The 18,977-nt window shown below is 45.9% G+C and overlaps 8 protein-coding genes across 8 annotated transcripts; 7 read left to right on the forward strand and 1 right to left on the reverse strand.

Annotated features, from left to right (window-relative positions):
• Nucleotides 1-1,490: 1,490 nt before the first annotated feature.
• On the forward strand, nt 1,491-2,910 carry BDR25DRAFT_365840 (uncharacterized protein; the record flags this gene model as incomplete). The annotated part of the gene is made up of 5 exons (XM_033696921.1): nt 1,491-1,503; nt 1,632-2,044; nt 2,112-2,521; nt 2,598-2,773; nt 2,867-2,910. 5 exons carry the CDS (start codon nt 1,491-1,493, stop codon nt 2,908-2,910), a joined length of 1,056 nt encoding a protein of 351 aa, XP_033549552.1.
• Nucleotides 2,911-5,055: 2,145 nt separating this feature from the next.
• BDR25DRAFT_353044 (uncharacterized protein) lies at nt 5,056-6,890 on the forward strand (the record flags this gene model as incomplete). Its single annotated transcript, XM_033695096.1, has 6 exons — nt 5,056-5,074; nt 5,127-5,181; nt 5,236-5,307; nt 5,369-5,407; nt 5,469-6,789; nt 6,867-6,890. 6 exons carry the CDS (start codon nt 5,056-5,058, stop codon nt 6,888-6,890), a joined length of 1,530 nt encoding a protein of 509 aa, XP_033549553.1.
• A 146-nt stretch (nt 6,891-7,036) lies between these two features.
• On the reverse strand, nt 7,037-7,945 carry BDR25DRAFT_11134 (uncharacterized protein). Its single transcript, XM_033683575.1, has one exon. It carries the CDS (start codon nt 7,865-7,867, stop codon nt 7,265-7,267), a length of 603 nt encoding a protein of 200 aa, XP_033549554.1. The 5' UTR covers nt 7,868-7,945; the 3' UTR covers nt 7,037-7,264.
• A 427-nt stretch (nt 7,946-8,372) lies between these two features.
• Nucleotides 8,373-10,206, forward strand: BDR25DRAFT_258162 (alpha/beta-hydrolase). The gene is made up of 6 exons (XM_033686521.1): nt 8,373-8,494; nt 8,547-8,620; nt 8,670-8,867; nt 8,918-8,925; nt 8,974-9,697; nt 9,755-10,206. The coding sequence occupies exons 1-6, from the start codon at nt 8,397-8,399 to the stop codon at nt 9,871-9,873; spliced, it is 1,221 nt and encodes a 406-aa protein (XP_033549555.1). The 5' UTR covers nt 8,373-8,396; the 3' UTR covers nt 9,874-10,206.
• BDR25DRAFT_11142 (uncharacterized protein) lies at nt 9,980-10,366 on the forward strand. The gene has a single exon (XM_033683577.1). It carries the CDS (start codon nt 10,078-10,080, stop codon nt 10,309-10,311), a length of 234 nt encoding a protein of 77 aa, XP_033549556.1. The 5' UTR covers nt 9,980-10,077; the 3' UTR covers nt 10,312-10,366.
• A 1,369-nt stretch (nt 10,367-11,735) lies between these two features.
• On the forward strand, nt 11,736-12,152 carry BDR25DRAFT_312634 (uncharacterized protein; the record flags this gene model as incomplete). The annotated part of the gene is made up of 1 exon (XM_033691309.1): nt 11,736-12,152. The coding sequence occupies one exon, from the start codon at nt 11,736-11,738 to the stop codon at nt 12,150-12,152; it is 417 nt and encodes a 138-aa protein (XP_033549557.1).
• An 886-nt stretch (nt 12,153-13,038) lies between these two features.
• Nucleotides 13,039-13,734, forward strand: BDR25DRAFT_312635 (uncharacterized protein; the record flags this gene model as incomplete). Its single annotated transcript, XM_033691310.1, has 2 exons — nt 13,039-13,443; nt 13,504-13,734. 2 exons carry the CDS (start codon nt 13,039-13,041, stop codon nt 13,732-13,734), a joined length of 636 nt encoding a protein of 211 aa, XP_033549558.1.
• Nucleotides 13,735-14,795: 1,061 nt separating this feature from the next.
• Nucleotides 14,796-16,830, forward strand: BDR25DRAFT_324070 (TauD-domain-containing protein; the record flags this gene model as incomplete). The annotated part of the gene is made up of 8 exons (XM_033692140.1): nt 14,796-14,811; nt 15,293-15,466; nt 15,538-15,700; nt 15,734-15,846; nt 15,932-16,015; nt 16,050-16,221; nt 16,365-16,502; nt 16,806-16,830. The coding sequence occupies 8 exons, from the start codon at nt 14,796-14,798 to the stop codon at nt 16,828-16,830; spliced, it is 885 nt and encodes a 294-aa protein (XP_033549559.1).
• Between the last annotated feature and the right edge of the window lie 2,147 nt (nt 16,831-18,977).

Consider the following 18,977-nt stretch of genomic DNA (forward strand, 5'->3'; position numbering starts at 1 on the left):
TATCTAAGGGGAAATTCCTTGCGCATATAGCTTAAGTATAGTCTTAATAATTACCTACTTCTTTTTATTGCCTAGCCTTTGTAATTTAGCTGTAGAATTAGCTTATAAAGGTTGTCTAGCGCTATAGTTATTTATTATCTTTTATAGGACTTTATATATAGCTATAGCACATTTTTTTAAGAGTTTTATGTCTTATTTAAAAGCTTAAAGTGTAAGCTGTATCTAACGTTCTTTTAGCGCGTCTAAGTAGTGTTGTGGGGAATGCATTAGTGTAGGAAGGGTGGTTTAGTGGGGTCTTGGCAAAAGTAAGCAACTTGGGTGTGTGAGCAACTCGCCTATGAAGTACGTTATGTTTTATTTAAAAGCTTAAAGTATAAGCTATATTTAATAATCTTTTAGCATATTTAAGTATTGTTATTAGAAATGCATTAGTGTAAAAAGGTAGTTTAGTGTAGTCTTAGTAAAAATAAGCAACTTAGGTGTGTAAGTAACTTGCCTGTAGTGTATGTTACTTTGTTAACTAGATTAACTTTAAAGTTTATAACAACTTAATTAGTTACGCTATTAACATAAGTAGGCGTGGGTTAGTGATTTAAAACAAAAGCGAAAGAATAAGACTAAAAATAAAATTACGTAAAAAGTTGTTCTGAACAGCTATTCACGCCTTTAGCCTGGCTTAGTAAAGACGTGGAGAGTCTCCCCTGAGGTAATTCATATGCATCCTGCTCGAGCCGTTGCTTCTTCATCTCAACTCAGCTCAACTCCTCGGCTACAAGCTCCTCTTAAATTGCCACATAAAGCAAAAAGGGACGAAATGGGACAACCGACTGGCCTCGATGTTCTTTCTATCTCTAAAACACCACACACCCACAGGATAGCACATTCACAAATGATGTCTTCGTTAAGCCGATGACGCACCCGCTTGCCATTATGTTATTCGGGCAAAGAGAATCGGATGACAAGACTATCCTTTCAACCCTATCCATTCCTCCGACTTCATCATCGAGAAGGTTCCCTTTGCAGACCGAGTCTGCTGTGTTACACTCATCATGACGTTTATGGTCCACGGCCCATAAATGTCTCCAAGGACAATCTAACTTTATTACTACTAATCTCCCAGGAAGAAATTAGTCAGATCTGGGCTTCGAATTGGTCCAGCCTAAGTACTTCGAATGTTGTTGTGAATATACGCCGCCCGACCAACTGATCGTGTAGCCGGGAATCCTCATTGTCCTTGCGCAACTGCCGCATGGTCGTTCCTTTTTTGCAGGCATCTGTTCTCAGTGTTAATTACATGTAGCCAATCCTTTTTAGAGTTAGTTGTTCCCACTGGCCGCATGCAACTGCCGCTGGGCAGAAGCTTGTCCGTAAAGCTTGTTTATTAATTTCAAGTTCTTTCACGGCGAATGGTAACGCATATTAATATCTCTCGGTAGTGCAACTTATTGGATTAATATTTCTCGGTAGTACAACCACCTACTCGCATGGCAATGAAGATCTGGGGTAGTAGTGCCTGTTTATATTTGAAGTTGTTTGCTTTTCCTCCGCCCCTTCGTCTTATCCGATTTTTTTTACACTCGTCGAATTTATCGTCAAGCCAACAAAGATGCAATGGAAATGCCTCCTCATAGCGCTCGCGCTGTCCTCGAAAAATGCTTATGGCGCTCCAGCTAAGCGACAGGGATCAGCAGCGCTCATGCGTTTCGAATGCTCACAACTCGTCATCGAGCGCATTGACCCACTCGTCCAACCAGGAATGACGCCCGCCGCACACGTCCATCAGGTTGCTGGAGGAAATTCATTCAACGCGACTATGCCAGCTGGCAGCTTTGATCCTGCAGCGGCTTCGACTTGTACCTCGTGCACCTACTCTGAAGACTTCTCGAACTACTGGACGGCGAGCCTGTACTTCAAGGCTCGCAATGGATCATTCAAGCGTGTGCCACAGTTGACCAACTTGGGTCTTAAGGGAAAGAATGGTGGCTTGACGGTTTACTACAACTCGGCATATGACGGAAAGACCAAGCTCACCGCTTTCAAGCCTGTCAGTGCTTCTGACATTACATCTCCCTCTAAGATGAGAGACGCTGTGGTATCTAATCTGATGATAGGGTTTCCGTATGCTCGTTGGTGATGCTTCACTCCGAAAATCCCAAGGTGGTCAGAAACAGCTTTGCCATCGCTGTGAAGCAAACGTTGCGCAGAACCCCTTTGGTGGCGCACCCTGCACGGGCGACGATACTTTCACCCTACCAAACAAGCAATGTGGTGGCGGTATTCGAGCAACTATTACCTTCCCAACATGCTGGGACGGGAAGAATCTCGACTCTCCCGATCACAAGTCGCACATGGCGTACCCAAGCAGTGGAAGTTTCGAATCTTCTGGACCCTGCCCTTCTACTCACCCAGTCAAGATGCCTCAGGTCATGTACGAGGTAATGTGGGACACTCGACCGTTCAATGACAAGAGCATCTGGCCTACAGATGGGACGCAGCCATTCGTCTACAGCATGGGTGACGGGTACGTTGATGCTCTTCTTGCTGTTTCTACTTTTTGGCTTGCTCTCGTAGTGATATATACTAATGGAACTAAACAGCACTGGATACGGATGGCACGGTGACTACCTCTTCGGGTGGAAGGGGAATGCCTTGCAGGTTGCCCTTGACGAACGATGCGCCGGCGATGCATGCAAGGGGTTGAAGACACAAACTGCTGCCGAGGCCAACAAGTGCATGAAGCAATCGCAAGTTTCTGGAGAGGAGACCGAAGGATGTAAGTGCTCACATGATTACCTCATCACGAGGGTCCCTACATAGTTTTGAAATTTGAGATTCGGAACATCCCAAGCTAATGTGTATTGCACAGGGCTCCCTTCCCTTCCGGGCGGCATGCCAGTTACCTATCAGTGAAGAGCACGCCTTGGGATCGCTCTAGACTGATGTTGTGAGAGAAATGGAATTTCGCTTCTCGAAATAGTACGACAAATTCACCGAGACATCCCAGTCGTTACCTTTGTTACTTCTTCCATAGCTCCTTAAAGAGACAGCCTAGCTACTAAGCTTTCTGCAGTCCTTTAGCCATACTGCTGTCTCTGCAGTTGCGTAATGCTAGATTTGCAATTTACTAAGTTCTCTTTTACACCCAATGAAACCACAACGACGAGCAATGCATGGAAGCCTTTCGAAATTCCCCCGACTTCCTTCTGCTAACAACACAGAGCCTCTTTCTCTTCGATCATTGTGGATATTCAATGGCATCTTCGATTGTTTCAATGTGTTCCTCGTGCCCTTAAAGAAGGCGAATAATGCGCGTCGCTTCTTTTATGTCGATCTCGTTATCTATAAGACCTATATGTCTTCCCATAACTCCTGATTTCCACTCCTTATATTCCTGCAACCCTGTGTGCTGAACTTCCACTTCACTTCCGAAAGTGTTGTACACATACATCCTCCTCAGTCTATGTAGGACGCGGGCAGTGCCACCAGCATCAACCGTGTCGCTGCGATCGACAATTCCTTCGTCGATCAAATAGCTGCTCCTACTAGAATCACCGAATCCGTTTAACCTCCCATCGTTTTCACCAATCTTGTAGAGGCGATTGATTTTCCTACATCTGCAGTGTCACACCACTTATCGTATCTAGTGATCTTATTGAGCGTAGTGCTGCTCTGGCTGGAACAGGTGTACCTGCTCAGTACCGAGCCGTTTTTGCTAGTATAGTTGATCGCGCGTGGCTGCTCCCACCGCAGCCACACCTTCCGTTCGACCACCAATCGTCTTCATTGATGCACCGATCCCACCAGTCCGTCGCGGTACTGCTTCATCTCCAAAGCGATTTGTCTTCAAATCCCCACAGGGCCCTATCTTTCTCTCGTTGTGTGCTACTACTCTTGTTATTTTGCTAGCGCTTTTCATCAATTTCCCAAGCCTTTTCTGGCGGCGTCTTCGAGGGAAACAGAACAAGGATTCAAAGATGCAGAAAACAGAAGAGACGAACAAGTTTTGGAATAAATCAAAGTGGCTGTTCGAATCTAGGCATTCAAAACGAAAGCCCCAATTCCAGTCCACCTTTCCTCCGATCCACGAACATCGATATCCAGATCCAGATCTCGAGGCAGGTATCTCTGCAACCAAACTAAAGTCTTACCAATCTGAAAATAGCGACTTGGTCTTGCGCAATCTCCCCAATCCGTGTCATGCAGTACATGCATTAGTCGTGACTGTGAATGCCCCCGCTGATGTCTCCCCATCATTATTAGCTGGCGGAGCGCCGAATACGAAATGGGATCACGCTGCAAACATCCAAGTCGCCGAAGTGGCTCTCGTCTGAACCTACACAAGAAAGTGTATCAGTTTCTCGCTACCCCAAGGATTTATGAGCTACGCTCACAGCTTCAATTGCAGATGACCAGTTCCACTTCAATTAGGTCAACCACAGTCAAAAAGTGTTCAAACTACCCTCCATATGATTCCTGGAAAGGTGAAGACGGCAAACCTAAAACATACAAGTGTTGAGACTGTTAGGACTGCCGTTAGCACTAATTTCGATCGGCGAAGCTAGCGAGATCACTTTAAGTCTTAGTTACGGTGAGATAGCTGCGGTTAGTGACGTCATAAATATAAATCGTCATAGAAACTCAGCACAAGATGAGATATTCGTGCTTGGTGGAGTTTGTAAACCGACCGGGAATCGTGATGTCAAATCTAGTAAGCTTCCGCAAGCGTCAGAACCCGATGACATATCGTTGTAGGGATATGGGGCGGCCTGGGTCTGGAGCGGAGGACATGAACAGGGTTACACCCTGGATGAGTTAGGAAAATATTCAGAAGAACATAAGGGGAGGCTATCAGCTTCAAATTTCATCCAGGATGCTTGAATAGTAATTGGAAAGAAAATTTCACTATGCATTTCGGTATTCAAGAATTAAAAAATGCGCTAAGTTGATGTTGGGGTAATCGTTTATATCCACTTGTATTACAAGTCTATCTCTTACTCAGTTTCTCTCTCTCGCTGAACTCATTTCTAACACATCTTAATTTTTCGCTTCTTCAGGATGAACCGCTCTCTTCCTAGTACACCTTTCTCTCTTGGGGAGATTCCCCTCATCACAATTGCCCATATCAGTTAAAGTGGATGGCATCGGCCGCCTGCCATTAAGGTCAGCTCGCTACGCTTCTGCGTCCCACACTTCTTCAGAATGCTAACTCTACATTCTGGACACTTAAACTCCCAGCATCACAATACTTTCTCTACCCAATATTGTTCACGCACAACAATTTCCCGAACGCTACCTTAACTCCCTGACGTTCACAATGGAGCCCTTCATAACACGTCACGATATAAGGCTGCTCTAATTTAACTACCAGTTCGTCGGTCCCTACACGTAGACCAAAGCCCCTCCTTACGTACATTAAGAATATTTGAAGGCTAAACTCACTGCGCCAAAATCATCATGGGGGATCCGAGTCTTGAAGTCGTCTTCATAACAATTACCGATTTCACAACCGCGACAGCAGGTGAACACGCACCAACCTCTTCTCTAGCTCTACCCTCGACACTATCTCAGTCCCCTTCATCAATACCATCGGATATCAAATTATCTACATTTAGATCCTCATCTCTGTCAGGATCCTCTCCACCCCTCACCAACACAATTCCCCCACTACCGTCGAACTTCGCAACACCGAAACCCCACCTCGACTCTTCCAACTCCACAGCTCTCCTCGACCTCTCACCTGGCGCTAGCAACACCTTCCTCGTCGTCGTCGTCGTCTTCATGGCTGTAATGATAATTTTCTACCTCGCTCTAATTGGTCTCTATATATGGGGCCGAGTGAAGGGATCTTGTCCCCGCTGCAAGCGCCTAGAAGATAAAATAAAAAATCTCCAGGGTGGCGAAGAGCCGAATCGTATTACGGTACAGATGGTGAAGGACAGAATGGGTGAATTAGAGGATAATAGGATTGCGGCGGGGGGTTTACCAGGAGGGAAGATGACCGCAGAGGGGCCGCGTCACAGTGGAGAGGCGGGAGACTATCAGTTTATACGGCCACAGGCTTTTTCGGTGATGTTTGGGTGGAAGGGGAGAGGGAAGCAGAAGGTTAATGATCGCTATCACCGAGATGAAAATGATCCACAAAACTCTTGGGAAACTTGGGAAGAGCATACTCAGTCCAACGTAAGTATCCCATCTTACCGGATTCCAACACCATCCCCGCCTCTACCAGCCCACCACTGGAACACCCGCCCTCTTCACCGCGGCATTAGCAACCTCTGGGGTGCACTCACAAACTGCAGCCCCAGCAGTAATAGTCGCGAAGACAACCCAACCCGCGACTTCCGCGACACCCAAGGGGACTGGGGGTCCTTCATCGAACCTAACAATGGCGTGCCATCCAATGCACGCGCGCACTACAACACTAGCTACCCCTACAGTTCGAACGCCATAACTCTAGACACTTCATACCAACCCCACACCCCCTACGAAATGTCCACCATCTCCCACTCCGATCCTGACTGCGAAGCATACCGCCGTGCAGCAGCCGCCGCATTACAAGACGGACCTGACGCAGCGTTCCACCGCGAGAATACCAAGGTCATCACGGATAGGATTCACGCACGGGAAGCGCTTGAACGTGGGGATAAGACGAATGGGAGCCGGGATAACTGGGATTTCGGGGCTTTGGTAACAGATCAGGCAAGGGAGGGCATGAATTTGCCGACTCGGGATCAGTTTGTGGATATTGAAATTGGTAGTGGTGGATGGTGGAAGGGAAAGAATGGGAGTGTGGCGGAGAAAAACTAAACGGGTGGTGTAAGGGGATGACGTAAAGTGGTGACGTAAGGGGCGGAGGAGAGGGTGAGTATCTGATCTTGATCTTGATCTGATTCTGAATCCGAAGAAGGCGCCAATGATGGCCTAAGCCCGTGACCCGACGCTAAGCTCGAAGTCCGAGATATAAGGGTCAGATTTTGGCCATAAATTGAAAAGGGAGTAAGAAAGAACTGCCCGAAAATGCAAAGGCTGAGACGAACCCTTGGTTGAACACCTGAGGCGTGAGGTTTGGTAGTAGTCGTACCGAGTCGTCCGATGTAGTCTGAGATAGTAAATCGTAGTGTCAAAAAAGATGCCTGTGTAGTGGAAACCTAGACGTAGACGCGATTAGGGAGCATTGACTTTCATAAATTGATAAAGAATTTTGACGTCAACCCCTGAAAGGCTTCCGCAGCTCCCATATTGCCGAAATCTTCGTTATCCGGTGCTAGTACATACCACCCTCATGCGGCTCTCCAAACCTCATTGCTTCTTTATGATTCTTGGAATCCACGTAAAAAATCCAACCCTGCTCATGCCACTTTCTCAAATCGGCACCTTCCTGCCCCGCCTCCAGAGTCACTGCATTCACACTTACGTAATGCGCACTCTTCGTAACTTCCTTCCCATCAACAACCTTCTTAATATCCATTGGTTTCGTTTTCCAAACTTTCTGCGCCTGACCCTCGCCGTCCTCCTTCCCAGCCCACTTTTCGACATCGAGTTCTACCTGCTCCCATTCCCCACCAAGGCCGAACGTACGCACACCGCACGTCTTGCAAAAATACCATCCGACTTTCCTGTCGAAGCAGCGGTAGTCGCCGAGTTCTTCGATTGTAGAAGGAGAGGTAAGAATGAAATCGTCGGATGCATTAATTGGCCTTAGGTGGAAATAGCCCATTTTTTGGCACGTGCTGCAGTTGCACTTGTAGATGCGGATAGTCTTTGCCGCTGGATCCTTGTCGGTTAAAGAGGGTGGGAAGGTCAGACGGATTTGGTATTTGATACTACCGCAGTGGCAGGAGCCGTGGTAGACGCCTGTGGTCGACATTTTTGGTGGAGTTTGCGAATTGGTGGGTGGGGATGACGACGACAGTCCGGAGGGGTTGGGATCGAAGCGAGGAGAGCGGCGTTGCTGTTCCATAGTGTCGGGCAGGCAGCAGCTTTTATATGGACGCCTCGTCGGACTTCCCAGCGCCGACCTTTCTCGTTCAAGTTTAGACTCGCTGTCGAATCGCGTATCGTGGAACGAATCTAAATCCTGGCGTGCTGTCTTGTACATTGGAGACCCGCTATTCAGCGTCGGAAATATATCCAATCATGCTTCAACGCGACATCACATGCTACTCCATTGTGTCGTTGACGCGTAAATGGAAGCGTGTGGGGCTGGGGCTAGGATAAGCGGGAGTGAATTGAGGATGGATTTTGGCTTACTTGGAGGCGCAAAGGGCGTGGAGGAATTGGACAAGCCAGGTTGACCAAGCTTTCGGAACCCCAACCAAATGTGGAAGGCGCCAAAAACTCAACATCAACCTCCACCCTCGCTGTTGTTTCGACAAAGCCATCACAAACAGGGAACAATGACTTTATTCAACTATACAGTACTGCCTCTGGTCTTTGTTAGCGGGGTATGGATTCCGGCTACCCTTCTATGTTGTATTCCTTGGGTGCAGAAACAGTAGGTCTTCTCATTCTCGGTCACGGTGGTCCCCGTTTCTGATAGGCTGCAGGATGTTGTATCTCCATTGGGTGACCATGTGGCCTGGAAAATGGCTTCATGAGCCTGAAAGAGCTGGTTTTCTGAGTACGTGTACGAGTCCGTCGAGTCTGGGTACAGTATTGATGCATGCTAGAGAACCAGGTCGCACGCTTCCGAATCCCAACTCAAGACGGCGAAAGACTATTTGCATGGCTAATCGCGCCTCTTGGTGTTTACGCAGAGCATGCCGAAGAGTTCATAAATGAGAAATCCGGGGTAGACGGGGATATCGAAGACAAGATGGCTTTCAAGCTTCTCCGAGATGACCCAGAAGCGAGACTCTTGGTCTATTGTAACGTGAACCATCCTTATCTTGCATCAATCGCTGATCAGTACTCGCAGTCCATGGCGTAAGTTGAGATCCATTCTGTCAGTCCGACTAGATACCAACAGTTCAGAACTCAGCTACCATCGCCCAAGGCCGACGTACTGAAGAGTATCGGATGTACTCATCCGGCGCATCCGATAAGATCTTTACTCTTACATTTGATTACCGCGGGTTCGGGAGATCAACAGGGTCGCCATCAGAGACCGGCCTCCTGAATGATGGTACTTCCGTACTAGAATGGGCTCTTAACTTGGCCAACGTTTCATCCGATCGTATTGTCCTGCTAGGCCATTCCCTCGGAACGGCTGTCGCGACCGGCGTAGCTCACCATTACATCAACCATGAGCCTCCAGTCCAGTTTTCAGGGCTCATCCTTGGTGCTGCATTCACCAACTCGGGGAGTGCGTTCACAGCCTATTCCCTGGCTGATGTGTTTCCCATCCTCGCTCCCGTGAAGACCATTCCCTTATTCCAGGCCTGGTTCAGCCGGAGAATGGTAGATACTTGGGATACTTCCGAGCGCCTTGCGCACTTGATATCGAAAAGCCCATCGTTCCGCCTAGTACTGGTGCATGCAAAGGATGACACGACGATGCCTTGGGACCAGAGTGAGGAGATCTTCAAGTCTACTGTTCAAGCAGGTGTATTGGCCTCCCAGATCTCAGAGAACTCCACCTTAACAGATGAAGAAATTGTGGAGAAGGTCGGTATTGTTGACTTAGGAGAAGCTGGCCGACAGGAAGTCTGGAGCCAAGGACAAAGAAGTGTTAGTAAGCTGATCGCTAATCATGGAGGTGAGCTAGCGTAATTCCTTTTAGTTACGCCTTTATGATGCTAATGGGACCTATTAGGGCACAACACAATGATGAAGTGGGGTCCAGTATCGCTTGCCCTCCTCCAATGTTTCGATCTAGTTCCAACGTCATCGACACGTGCATTGAGTGTTGGCGAAACACGATCGCCCATTTAAATATCGATACTCTGTTTCCAAACGTACCTTTTCCTTAAGACGCCAAAAACTTGGATACTCGTCCCCGTGACCGCACAGATTTTACTATCGAACAACAACCACAAGACCTCCACTAACGAACATGTTTTCCCCGCAAGACGTCGACAACACACCGATAATACCACCGACCAAGCACTGCACTTTACATTTCAGCTGTATGACACTATGCCAAGTACTTCATTGTATGGCCAATCCATTTTTGAAGGCTCGAAGGCTTTATCTCTTTGTCTTAGCTCAACGAAGTCTTTGTTAATGATGTCTTTCTTGTTTTCTTTACTCCTATTTAGTAATCTCTCTTCTCTAGCCTCCCTCCCCATGTCGCAGAAACCCCACCGTGACGAGGGTTCTTACGTTAATATCCATCTTAAGTCCACCTTTGTTCCTCTTAGACGCTATTAAATTTTTCTTACCTGTGCTTTAACATGTTTTCCGCATTATTGTTACTTACAACGAGAAAAGTAGACTGGTCTTAACTATTGGCTTCGTCCAATCCCTTACCACGTGGAGAGGCCTAAGAGCGCTCCGCTCTTGCTACATTAGACATCAGAATCTTTTTAGGGTTAGAGCTATGCTGCATAAACCCTACTAACGTCCCTCCATAGGTGGCGGAAAATCACCTGAGCTGGAATGAATCCGGTGTCTAGACAGCTCCACCCTCCCCTTGCGGTTCTATTAAGGTAAAACTAGTGTATATTCTTTAGATATTTCTCCTCAATATGCCACTGTGCAGGGGAAATAAATACAGCACTCTTAATCATGCTGGTGATTGTTGTTTTTAAAGTGTCCAGAGCGGCATTTGCCTTGCAACCCTGCTTAAATAACATCCCTCACTACGTGGCGAGAAACACCCCGTAACGAGATGACCTGTCAATCGTTTCGTCAAGGCGCGTTACCCCTGTCCGACCACGACTATCCACAAGCCTTCAGATTTTGGAGCCCTATTGTGGTAGTCACATTAAGATAGAATAAAATTCTAAGGTTTTCAGTCATTTTGCCATCATGTTTGTAAATTCCAGGAGTTTCGGAGCGAGGAAAGAGGGGTCTCAACATCCTTCGGCCTTAGCGTACTACTTTAGCGCACGTTGGCGTACACTAGCGGCTGCGTACTTTACTGTACTGAATTTCAGACGTGTGCTGCGCTGGAGAAGGTGTTCAGTTTGTCCAGTTTGTCTGGTTTGTGAGAGCGATGTATCCAGTTTCATTGTTTTGCACTGCCTTGCACTAACACTCTGAGCTACCTCATACACTCTGAGGCGGAAGTGTCAAAGTCGTACGAAGGCAAGTGCACTTAGCCATCAAGGAACGCTTGGACTCTATGATGCATCCAATTTCCTCGCCTCTAGACATCCCGTCCATTGCCTTTCAACAACATGCCTTCCGCTGTGGCATATCTAGCACATACACTATGGCATTAGCAAACTTCTATTTTGAAAAGACTCTTGCCTCTCCTTCATCTCCCAGCCTCTCTGGCCCGGAGGGCAGCCGGATCCCGGCGCAATGCTCATCGAGTCCCACATGGCTTCAGCTTGGCTCAATCCATTCGTCTGTTGACTAGCCCTCGTAAAGGCTTTGAAACCATCATCTCTGCCCTGGGTCGCGGCGTCCTCATGTCCTAGATTGCCTTAATTACAGCTGCTGAAGTGTCTATCGTTCCGCACCTTCTACCCCTCCGAGTACGGCACAGACATTGAATATGGACCCGAATACGCTACCAAAAAGCCACACCAGATGAAACTGGCTGTACTCAAATACAATTGGGAAAGCGTAAAAAAGATGAAAGTTACCCATCTGGTCACTGGTTCATAGACTTATACTTTGGCAATATGGACAAGGAGCATGAAGAGGCGGGCACTTTTGACGTTAAATCGAAGCTCGCCATGCTCTTGGGTAGTGGTAAGGAGATGATCACTTCCACCTCAATGGGGGACGTTGGCAAGCTGCTCATTGCCGCGGTAAAGACGCCGAGCGTGGAATCGCCGCGCGTTTTAAAAGTACACTCGTTCATAATGACGCCCAAGAAGATCTTGTCCAGGTTCGAGAAACAGAAAAGGAGCACATTGGACGTCAGCTACACTAACTTAGTGCAGTTAAAGCAGCTAGAAAAGCAAGCTTGGGAGACTCAGAACCCGCTTGCTGCAGTATATACACTCCGACGGATATGTTCTAAAGGTGGCACCTTCTACCAGGCCATGGAAAAGGCCAAGGTTAGCGATCCCCAGATAGAGACGCGTAAAGAGTAAGTAAGGAATGTTGTGGAATCACAGACTTGATAGGCGGCGTTTGAGCCGGAAATGGTTTTTGGGCCTGACCTAAGATATTTCCACTCCCGCTGGGCTTGTGACGTGGGTGGATCGAATATCCTGCTGAACCTTGCTATGAGGGTCGAGAGTATTAAGTTATACCATCTAAAAAATTGGCTACGCCTAAATCAACGCCTCTGCACTGCTTCCCCTGTAAGGATATTTCAGGACCACGACTTAACGTCCAGTGTAGAGCCAGATAGAGGGTGATGGGTACATGTGATTGTACACACCTCGTACAAACTTCTTCATCAGACGACCTTTCAACCATCTCTTCAGGAGAAGGTCTATATATCCGTTCAGTTGCTCCAATTTTCACCTCCGAGAGGAACCAGAAGGATTGTCAGGATAAGGCTAAGGACATGGAAGACGCCTTTGCTTTGCCTTGCTTGAGACATATCGCTATTGGCATTAGAACGCAAACGACACTACGCGCATTGCTAAGAAGGCTAAGCCAACCCTCTGCGTAGAAAAAAATTTATTAGTTAGATAGAATTAATCTAGATTGAGGGTAGGATGCCCTCCATTATCAGATTAGTTTGATTGATCTAAATGAACGGATAGATAAACCAACCAGTGAGGAACCTGGCCGCAAATCCTTCCATCGTTGCTCTCCCCCCAAGACACATGCAGACTGGCTTTGGTTAGAGTGGCGATATAAGGCTAAGCGACGTAGGATTATCCATTCTGCAAAGCAACATCGCTATGCTAGAATAAAGTAGTCACAAATTAGATGGTCTTTTGCAGGGTGAAGGAGTGCAACTTATAAGAACATTGACCCGGCGACTCACCACGACTTTCATCGAAGACTTTAGAAACTATCAACATGAAGCTCTTGCTCCCTTTACTCTTCGTGCGCTGCATCATAGCATTGCCAGCCGCAGGCACTGATCCCACCCCCGGAATCACACTTGACATTCCAACTTCCTCTGGCGGCATTTGCTTTAACGGATCGGTGAATACCGTGACCAAAACCGTTAATAGCACTACAGGTGTCTTCCAGCTGGTGCACACCCTCGATACGTTTACACCATGGACCGAACCTAGCAGAACGGCCAACAACCAGAGGAGAAATTGCGTAGCGAATGTAGACATCGGCATTCCTTCAGGATACAGAGCTCGAGCGAATACAGTGGGAAACGATGTTAGCGGTTATATTCAGCTGGAGGATGCTAAAATGTCGGCACTCTTCATCGCAGATTACTCGTTTGCGTCGAACCCAGATTCTGTAGTAAGTTGGCTTTGCTCATAGTACTAAACATGTCGGGCAATCATTGACTAGAAGATATAGTCCAGTTCTACTCTCTACTTCGTGGGCCCGATGAACGGGAGATTTACGAGACATGCGGATGTGGAGGGCAAAGTCGCCTTGAGTTCTTGTGGTGGAGATACGCTAAAGACGGCATATCGCATTAGGGGCCTTAGTGCGAGTTCGAGTTCGCTGGGTTATTCTAGGCGAGATTTGGAGCCAGATGACTTCAAATGGGTTATCACTACTGGGGTAGAAATTTTGAAATGTTGATAGAGAAGAAGTAGATTTGGTCAGCCGTGCCAAAGCTGTCACCTCAATGGACATGGATAAACGGTACCAGATGGATCAAACGTTTCACCAGGAGTCCGCGACAGGAGCGTTAATCGCCTTCGTATCTCTCTGTCTGCAATACATGCCTTAGCAACTAGTATATACAGCGTTACTGCACGCTATATTTTCTATGCTAAAACCGTATGATTATATATAGCAGAGGAGCTTGAATCACGGCTGCTTCTAAATCATCAATCCAAAGAGAGTTGCGCCTCTTTTTCCCACTGCCCGGGTTACCTAGGCAGAACAACGTGTTGCTCCATCCTGATAGTGCGGATTCGCGGAGGTTGCCTAAGATATCTCGTATAACAGGACAGGTTTTGTACATGCATGGGTTCATGTTACTGTATTCCATTACTTTAGATATACTACTAATATCCCGACGCACCTGGAAAGGCGCAGCACAGCCACGGATGGAGCAGTCATCATTTAAATTACATGGAAATGACGAGATGGTATGTGCAAGGTCATCTCGCATTAGATAGGTTCGTAATCGCTCCTTCTTATAAGTACTGATTGGCACAGCGACTCTGCATGAGTTTGCGCGCAACAGTAGGCAAAAGGCGAATTGTGATTTCCTAACAGCAGAGTGAGGTTCTGGGGTTCGGATAGAGCCTTTCTACGAATTCCTGGAGCGGTAGGAGTTAGACAATGGCGCTTCAGGGAGGAAAGTCGGCTGTTACGTGAAAACAGGCGCGAAGGCGATGAGACGAATGTAATTCTTAGGTAGGAGGGATCTGCGATGTTTAGGTGTAGCTACAGCGTGCAACTCGCTTGCTTTCATGGCAATATTTACTGCGCCCACAGCTTGCGTGTTACTGTAAGTCGAAGTACCCCTCATACGTCGCGGCACGGGGGGTTGTCTCGCTTCGCAGGGACGGACGTTACTTTAGCTCCAAACCTAATTTTTAATGGGAACGATAGGGCTTGTCTAAGAATATTTAAAGCTATCACTCCCCTCTTTGAGCCTGATGCGCAGCTGTCCTAACTTGTTAGCATCGATGCAGGTGGCTGTTTGTACGTACGGATATGCGGGGCTAATTCCCCAGAATAGTGCACTATGGCACTTTCAAAGAAGCCCTTCGCAAAGACGGCCTCGCCTCAATTACAGTTCCCTAACGAATTCGAGACGCTGCTATAGCAAAACTCTTTATCATAACTTGTCACTTCCTTGTCCTCAGCCCAACCACTCACAGTATAACTCCCGTGCACAGCCGACGGCTTTATCGCCTATGAAAACACCATCTCTGTCCTCCCCCTTGTCCCCTCCGCCCAAGGCAAAATCCTCGAACTCGGCCCCGACAAGGCAACCAAATCCACCGCTACGATCCACCTCTCGTAGCCGTCATATACGCCGTTGACCCTAACCGCTACTATGGAGATAAAAGTTCAATAAACTTGATCTCCAGGAAGACCTGTGGCCATGAGTGAACTTGCGATACCCACCCTTCCAATAAAATTATGGAACCCTCTCCAGTTGAGTCTTAGGTCGTAGTAGCGTCAAACGAGTACCCGAAGCCGCTGAAGTCTTCGGCTGTTTTGGACAAATATGATCAGATTGACGTCACCCCCTCTATAGGAACAGAATTTCACACCGCGAAGATTGTCAAGTGGATTAATGCATCCAATGTAGATGAGTTTCTGCTTGATTTGGCCATCAAGAGTAGGCCTCGTCAGGCTTATAAAAAAAACCGCTGACTCGCGTCAAGTTTCCAAGCGGCGTTGTCTTCTTTCGCGCCCAAGACGACCTAACAAACGACCTCCAGAGGCTGCTGATGCAACGGTTGGGCGAGCTAACTGGAAAACCAAAAACCTCTCGCCTCCATATACATCCCGTCATGAACTCCGAAGGCGAGTCTAGCGGAGACCCTGAAATCAATACCATCAGCTCCGCCCAGCGCAACAAGTTCCTCAAGAATTCCGGCTAAGAAGATCTGAGCCCAAAGAGGCAGAACACCGCTCATTGGAATAGTGATACTGCATTTGAGCCTGTTCCCGCTGATTACACATCGCTGAGAGGCTTACCCAGGTCCCCAAGACCGGAGGCGGAGCGTAGATCCCACCCTCACACCTCCACCCCCCTCCCCCCCCCAAAAACCCCAATGCAACTTTGTTGTTCGGTACTAACGTTGACAAGACACCGTATGGGCTTCGGGTTACGAAATCAACGGTCGTCTTAGTGAGCCATATCAGAGATTCCTCGAGACTCTCACGAGCCCGAGTATCACGAAATCACGAATAAAGGCGGCTACAAGATGTACGAGAAAGAGCGTGGCGCCCCAGAGAATGTCGGTGGCGGACTAAAGGCTATCACCGTGTTGTGCGCGCTAATCCCGTAACTGGATGGAAGAGTATTTACCCAGTTGGCAGACATGTTCAACACATTAACGGCTTAACAGAAGTGGAATCTAAGCATATGATGAACAGGTTTCTTAAATTATCTTATAAGAATTATGACCTTCAAGTCCATTTTAAGTAGAAGAATCCAAATGACATTGTTGAGTGACCATATATCTCTTCAAAAATCCCAAGTAAGATAATAAATTATTAGCAATCTGGGATAATCGAAGCGTTTTTCATACTGCCATCCTTGATTGTGACGACCAAGGAAACCGTTTCGGGATCCGAGCAATTGGTATAGGTGAGAAGCCGTATTTTGATCCAATCCTGCCAGCACCTCGAAGAGGACTGCTCTTGGACTCGAGCCCGTTGGACCTAATGTCCCAGCGTAGACGAGTATTGCAGTGCAAAGTGATAGCCAAGTTAAGCAGATCAACCAAAGGCTTATCGCATGATATTGTTGCGGGCAACTGACCCCCGCAACCTTGAAACTTGTTTTTACCCAAGGGGGTCAGCTACGATACCTTAAATATATGGCCCTACAGTGAAAAATATACTAAGGCTACTTAGCACCTGTTTGGTTGATCTACACTATATTCTTGGTGCTGGTGCGCTCTCATACTTTTTACACTTATTCAAGGAACACTGCTTTTTATCAGAAATCCATATAGGTGGCCGAAAAAGAAGATCCACTGAGCAAGCCATGCGAGGCGATTAAACAATCTCAGGAAAAGAATAATTGGCGAGGACACATGCACTACAGATTCAGGTATTCTATTTAATTAAGACAATGTTGTGGTGATTCACTGTTCTCATTCCCTAGTCCCCCTCGCATTGCCAATCTTTTAGAATTCTTGACAAGGACGGAAAGGGATCATTCTCTTCTGAAACTAAATCGGTCGAATCCCCATCTCAATGCATGGTCTACACATTTTGTGGCCATAGCCGGTGTTGCTCGACTACTGTATTTCATCCGCCGTGGAAGACTCTCTATGATGCCAACGCTAACAAAAGCAATCACCTTTTTAATGTCTAGTGGCCCACCAAATTCTCGGTATGCTAGCATGAAGGAGTCAAGCACTTCCCCCTATGTTGAGTGAGCACTATTCAAGTAGCCAGTGCAAAATAGTTCGCCAACGAAGTTGCCCACACCTAGAAAAGAGGGTCCTATTGTGACAAACTCCCAATCGATAATACTAATTCCGGATAGATGATCGTCGGATTTCCTGAAGTTTAAAATTACATTGCCTAGACTAGGACAGCGTAGTTTTTAATAAGCGAGAATCTAGCTAATTAAATATTAGCAATTACTAATAATTATAGTGCAAGTATTTGATATTAGCAGCACTTTTATTAAAATAGTAATAGTAATAAAGGTAAATACGCTAACGTACCTAACAGGTTGGCCGGCCACACGGGTTGGCCGGCCACTTTTGCCAAGCCCCCACTAAAACCACTCTATTCTCTCGCAAAACAGCCTACTTTAGCCCTGTATAAAGTAATATAACATAAGATATTATTTAAAGTCTACTTCTACTACTTACTTACATATACATAAGTTATGCCTAGTCTAATTACACTGCCTACATTACTTTTAACTTAGCTTACCTTCTTTAGCGTGCACCTACGTCTTTAGCTTTTTCTTATTACTACGCGCTTTAAACTCCTTTAAAGTAGTTAGATAAGCTTTATTTTTAACTATTAAAGTCTCTTTTACCTAAATCTACTTTCTTTTATGCAATCTATGTCTTATAGCAGCTTTATTTACTACTTAAAGCTTTATAATCTTATAGCCTACTTTATTATATTAATGTCTTAGATAACTATTATTTACTTTTTATTACTTTACTATATTACTTTTAGCTATTTTTATCTTTTTAAAGCTATAATAACTACTCTAGTTAATATCTAGCTTATTATAAAGCTTAACTTATTAAAGTTATAACGTACCTAACAGGTTGGCCAGCCACACGGGTTGGCCGGCCACTTTTGCCAAGCCCCCACTAAAACCACCCCATTCTCTTGCAAAACAGCCCACTTTAGCCCTGTATAGAGTAATACAACATAAGATATTATTTAGAGTCTACTTCTACTACTTACTTACATATACGCAAGTTATGCCTAGTCTAATTACACTACTTGTATTACCTTTAACTTAGCTTACTTTTTTTAGCGCGCACCTGCGTTTTTAGCTTCTTCCTATTACTACGCGCTCTAAACTCCTTTAGAGTAGTTAGACAAGCCTTATTCTTAACTATTAAGGTCTTTTCTGCCTAAATCTGCTTCCTTTTATGTAATCTATGTTGCGTAGCAGCTTTATTTACTGCTTAAAGCTTTATAATCTTATAGCCTACTTTATTATGTTAATGCTCTAGATAACTATTATTTACTTTTTATTACTTTACTATATTACCTTTAGCTGTTCTTGTCTCTTTAAAGCTGTAATAACTGCTCTAGTTAATATCTAGCTTATTATAAAGCTTAACTTATTAAAGTTATACCTATCTTTATCTTAGATACTGTACTTAGCTTTTATATTAGCTACTAGGTAAAACTAGCCCTAGATAACCTTTAGATCTTTATAAAGCGCTTTTTTATAATTATACTTGTAATTAAACTTTATTATAAACTTAAGGCAGTGCTTAACTTATATACTAGTCTAGTTTAAGCTAACCTGGCCTAGATTACGCTTTATAGGCAAGAAATTAGCTATATTAGCTATAGCTACAAGCCTAAAGGGAAATCTGCGTGTAATAAGCTTAAGTATATACTTAATAACTACCTTCTTTTTAAGCTTAGTTAGATTCCTTAATTTAGGCTAGCATTCTGCTTATAAAGGCTGT

This window comes from Lindgomyces ingoldianus, assembly GCF_010093535.1.
Source record: "Lindgomyces ingoldianus strain ATCC 200398 unplaced genomic scaffold BDR25scaffold_10, whole genome shotgun sequence".
Classification (NCBI taxonomy): domain Eukaryota; kingdom Fungi; phylum Ascomycota; class Dothideomycetes; order Pleosporales; family Lindgomycetaceae; genus Lindgomyces; species Lindgomyces ingoldianus.

Excerpts from the sequence above, each read along its gene's own strand:
- BDR25DRAFT_11134 (XM_033683575.1), bottom strand. The coding sequence starts at position 7,867 with ATGTCGACCACAGGCGTCTACCACGGCTCCTGCCACTGCGGTAGTATC.
- BDR25DRAFT_258162 (XM_033686521.1), top strand. The coding sequence starts at position 8,397 with ATGACTTTATTCAACTATACAGTACTGCCTCTGGTCTTTGTTAGCGGG. Across the intron at positions 8,495-8,546 it reads ATTCCTTGGGTGCAGAAACA|GATGTTGTATCTCCATTGGG; the intron begins GTAGGTCTTCTC and ends GATAGGCTGCAG. Across the intron at positions 8,621-8,669 it reads TGAAAGAGCTGGTTTTCTGA|AGAACCAGGTCGCACGCTTC; the intron begins GTACGTGTACGA and ends GATGCATGCTAG.
- BDR25DRAFT_11142 (XM_033683577.1), top strand. The coding sequence starts at position 10,078 with ATGCCAAGTACTTCATTGTATGGCCAATCCATTTTTGAAGGCTCGAAG.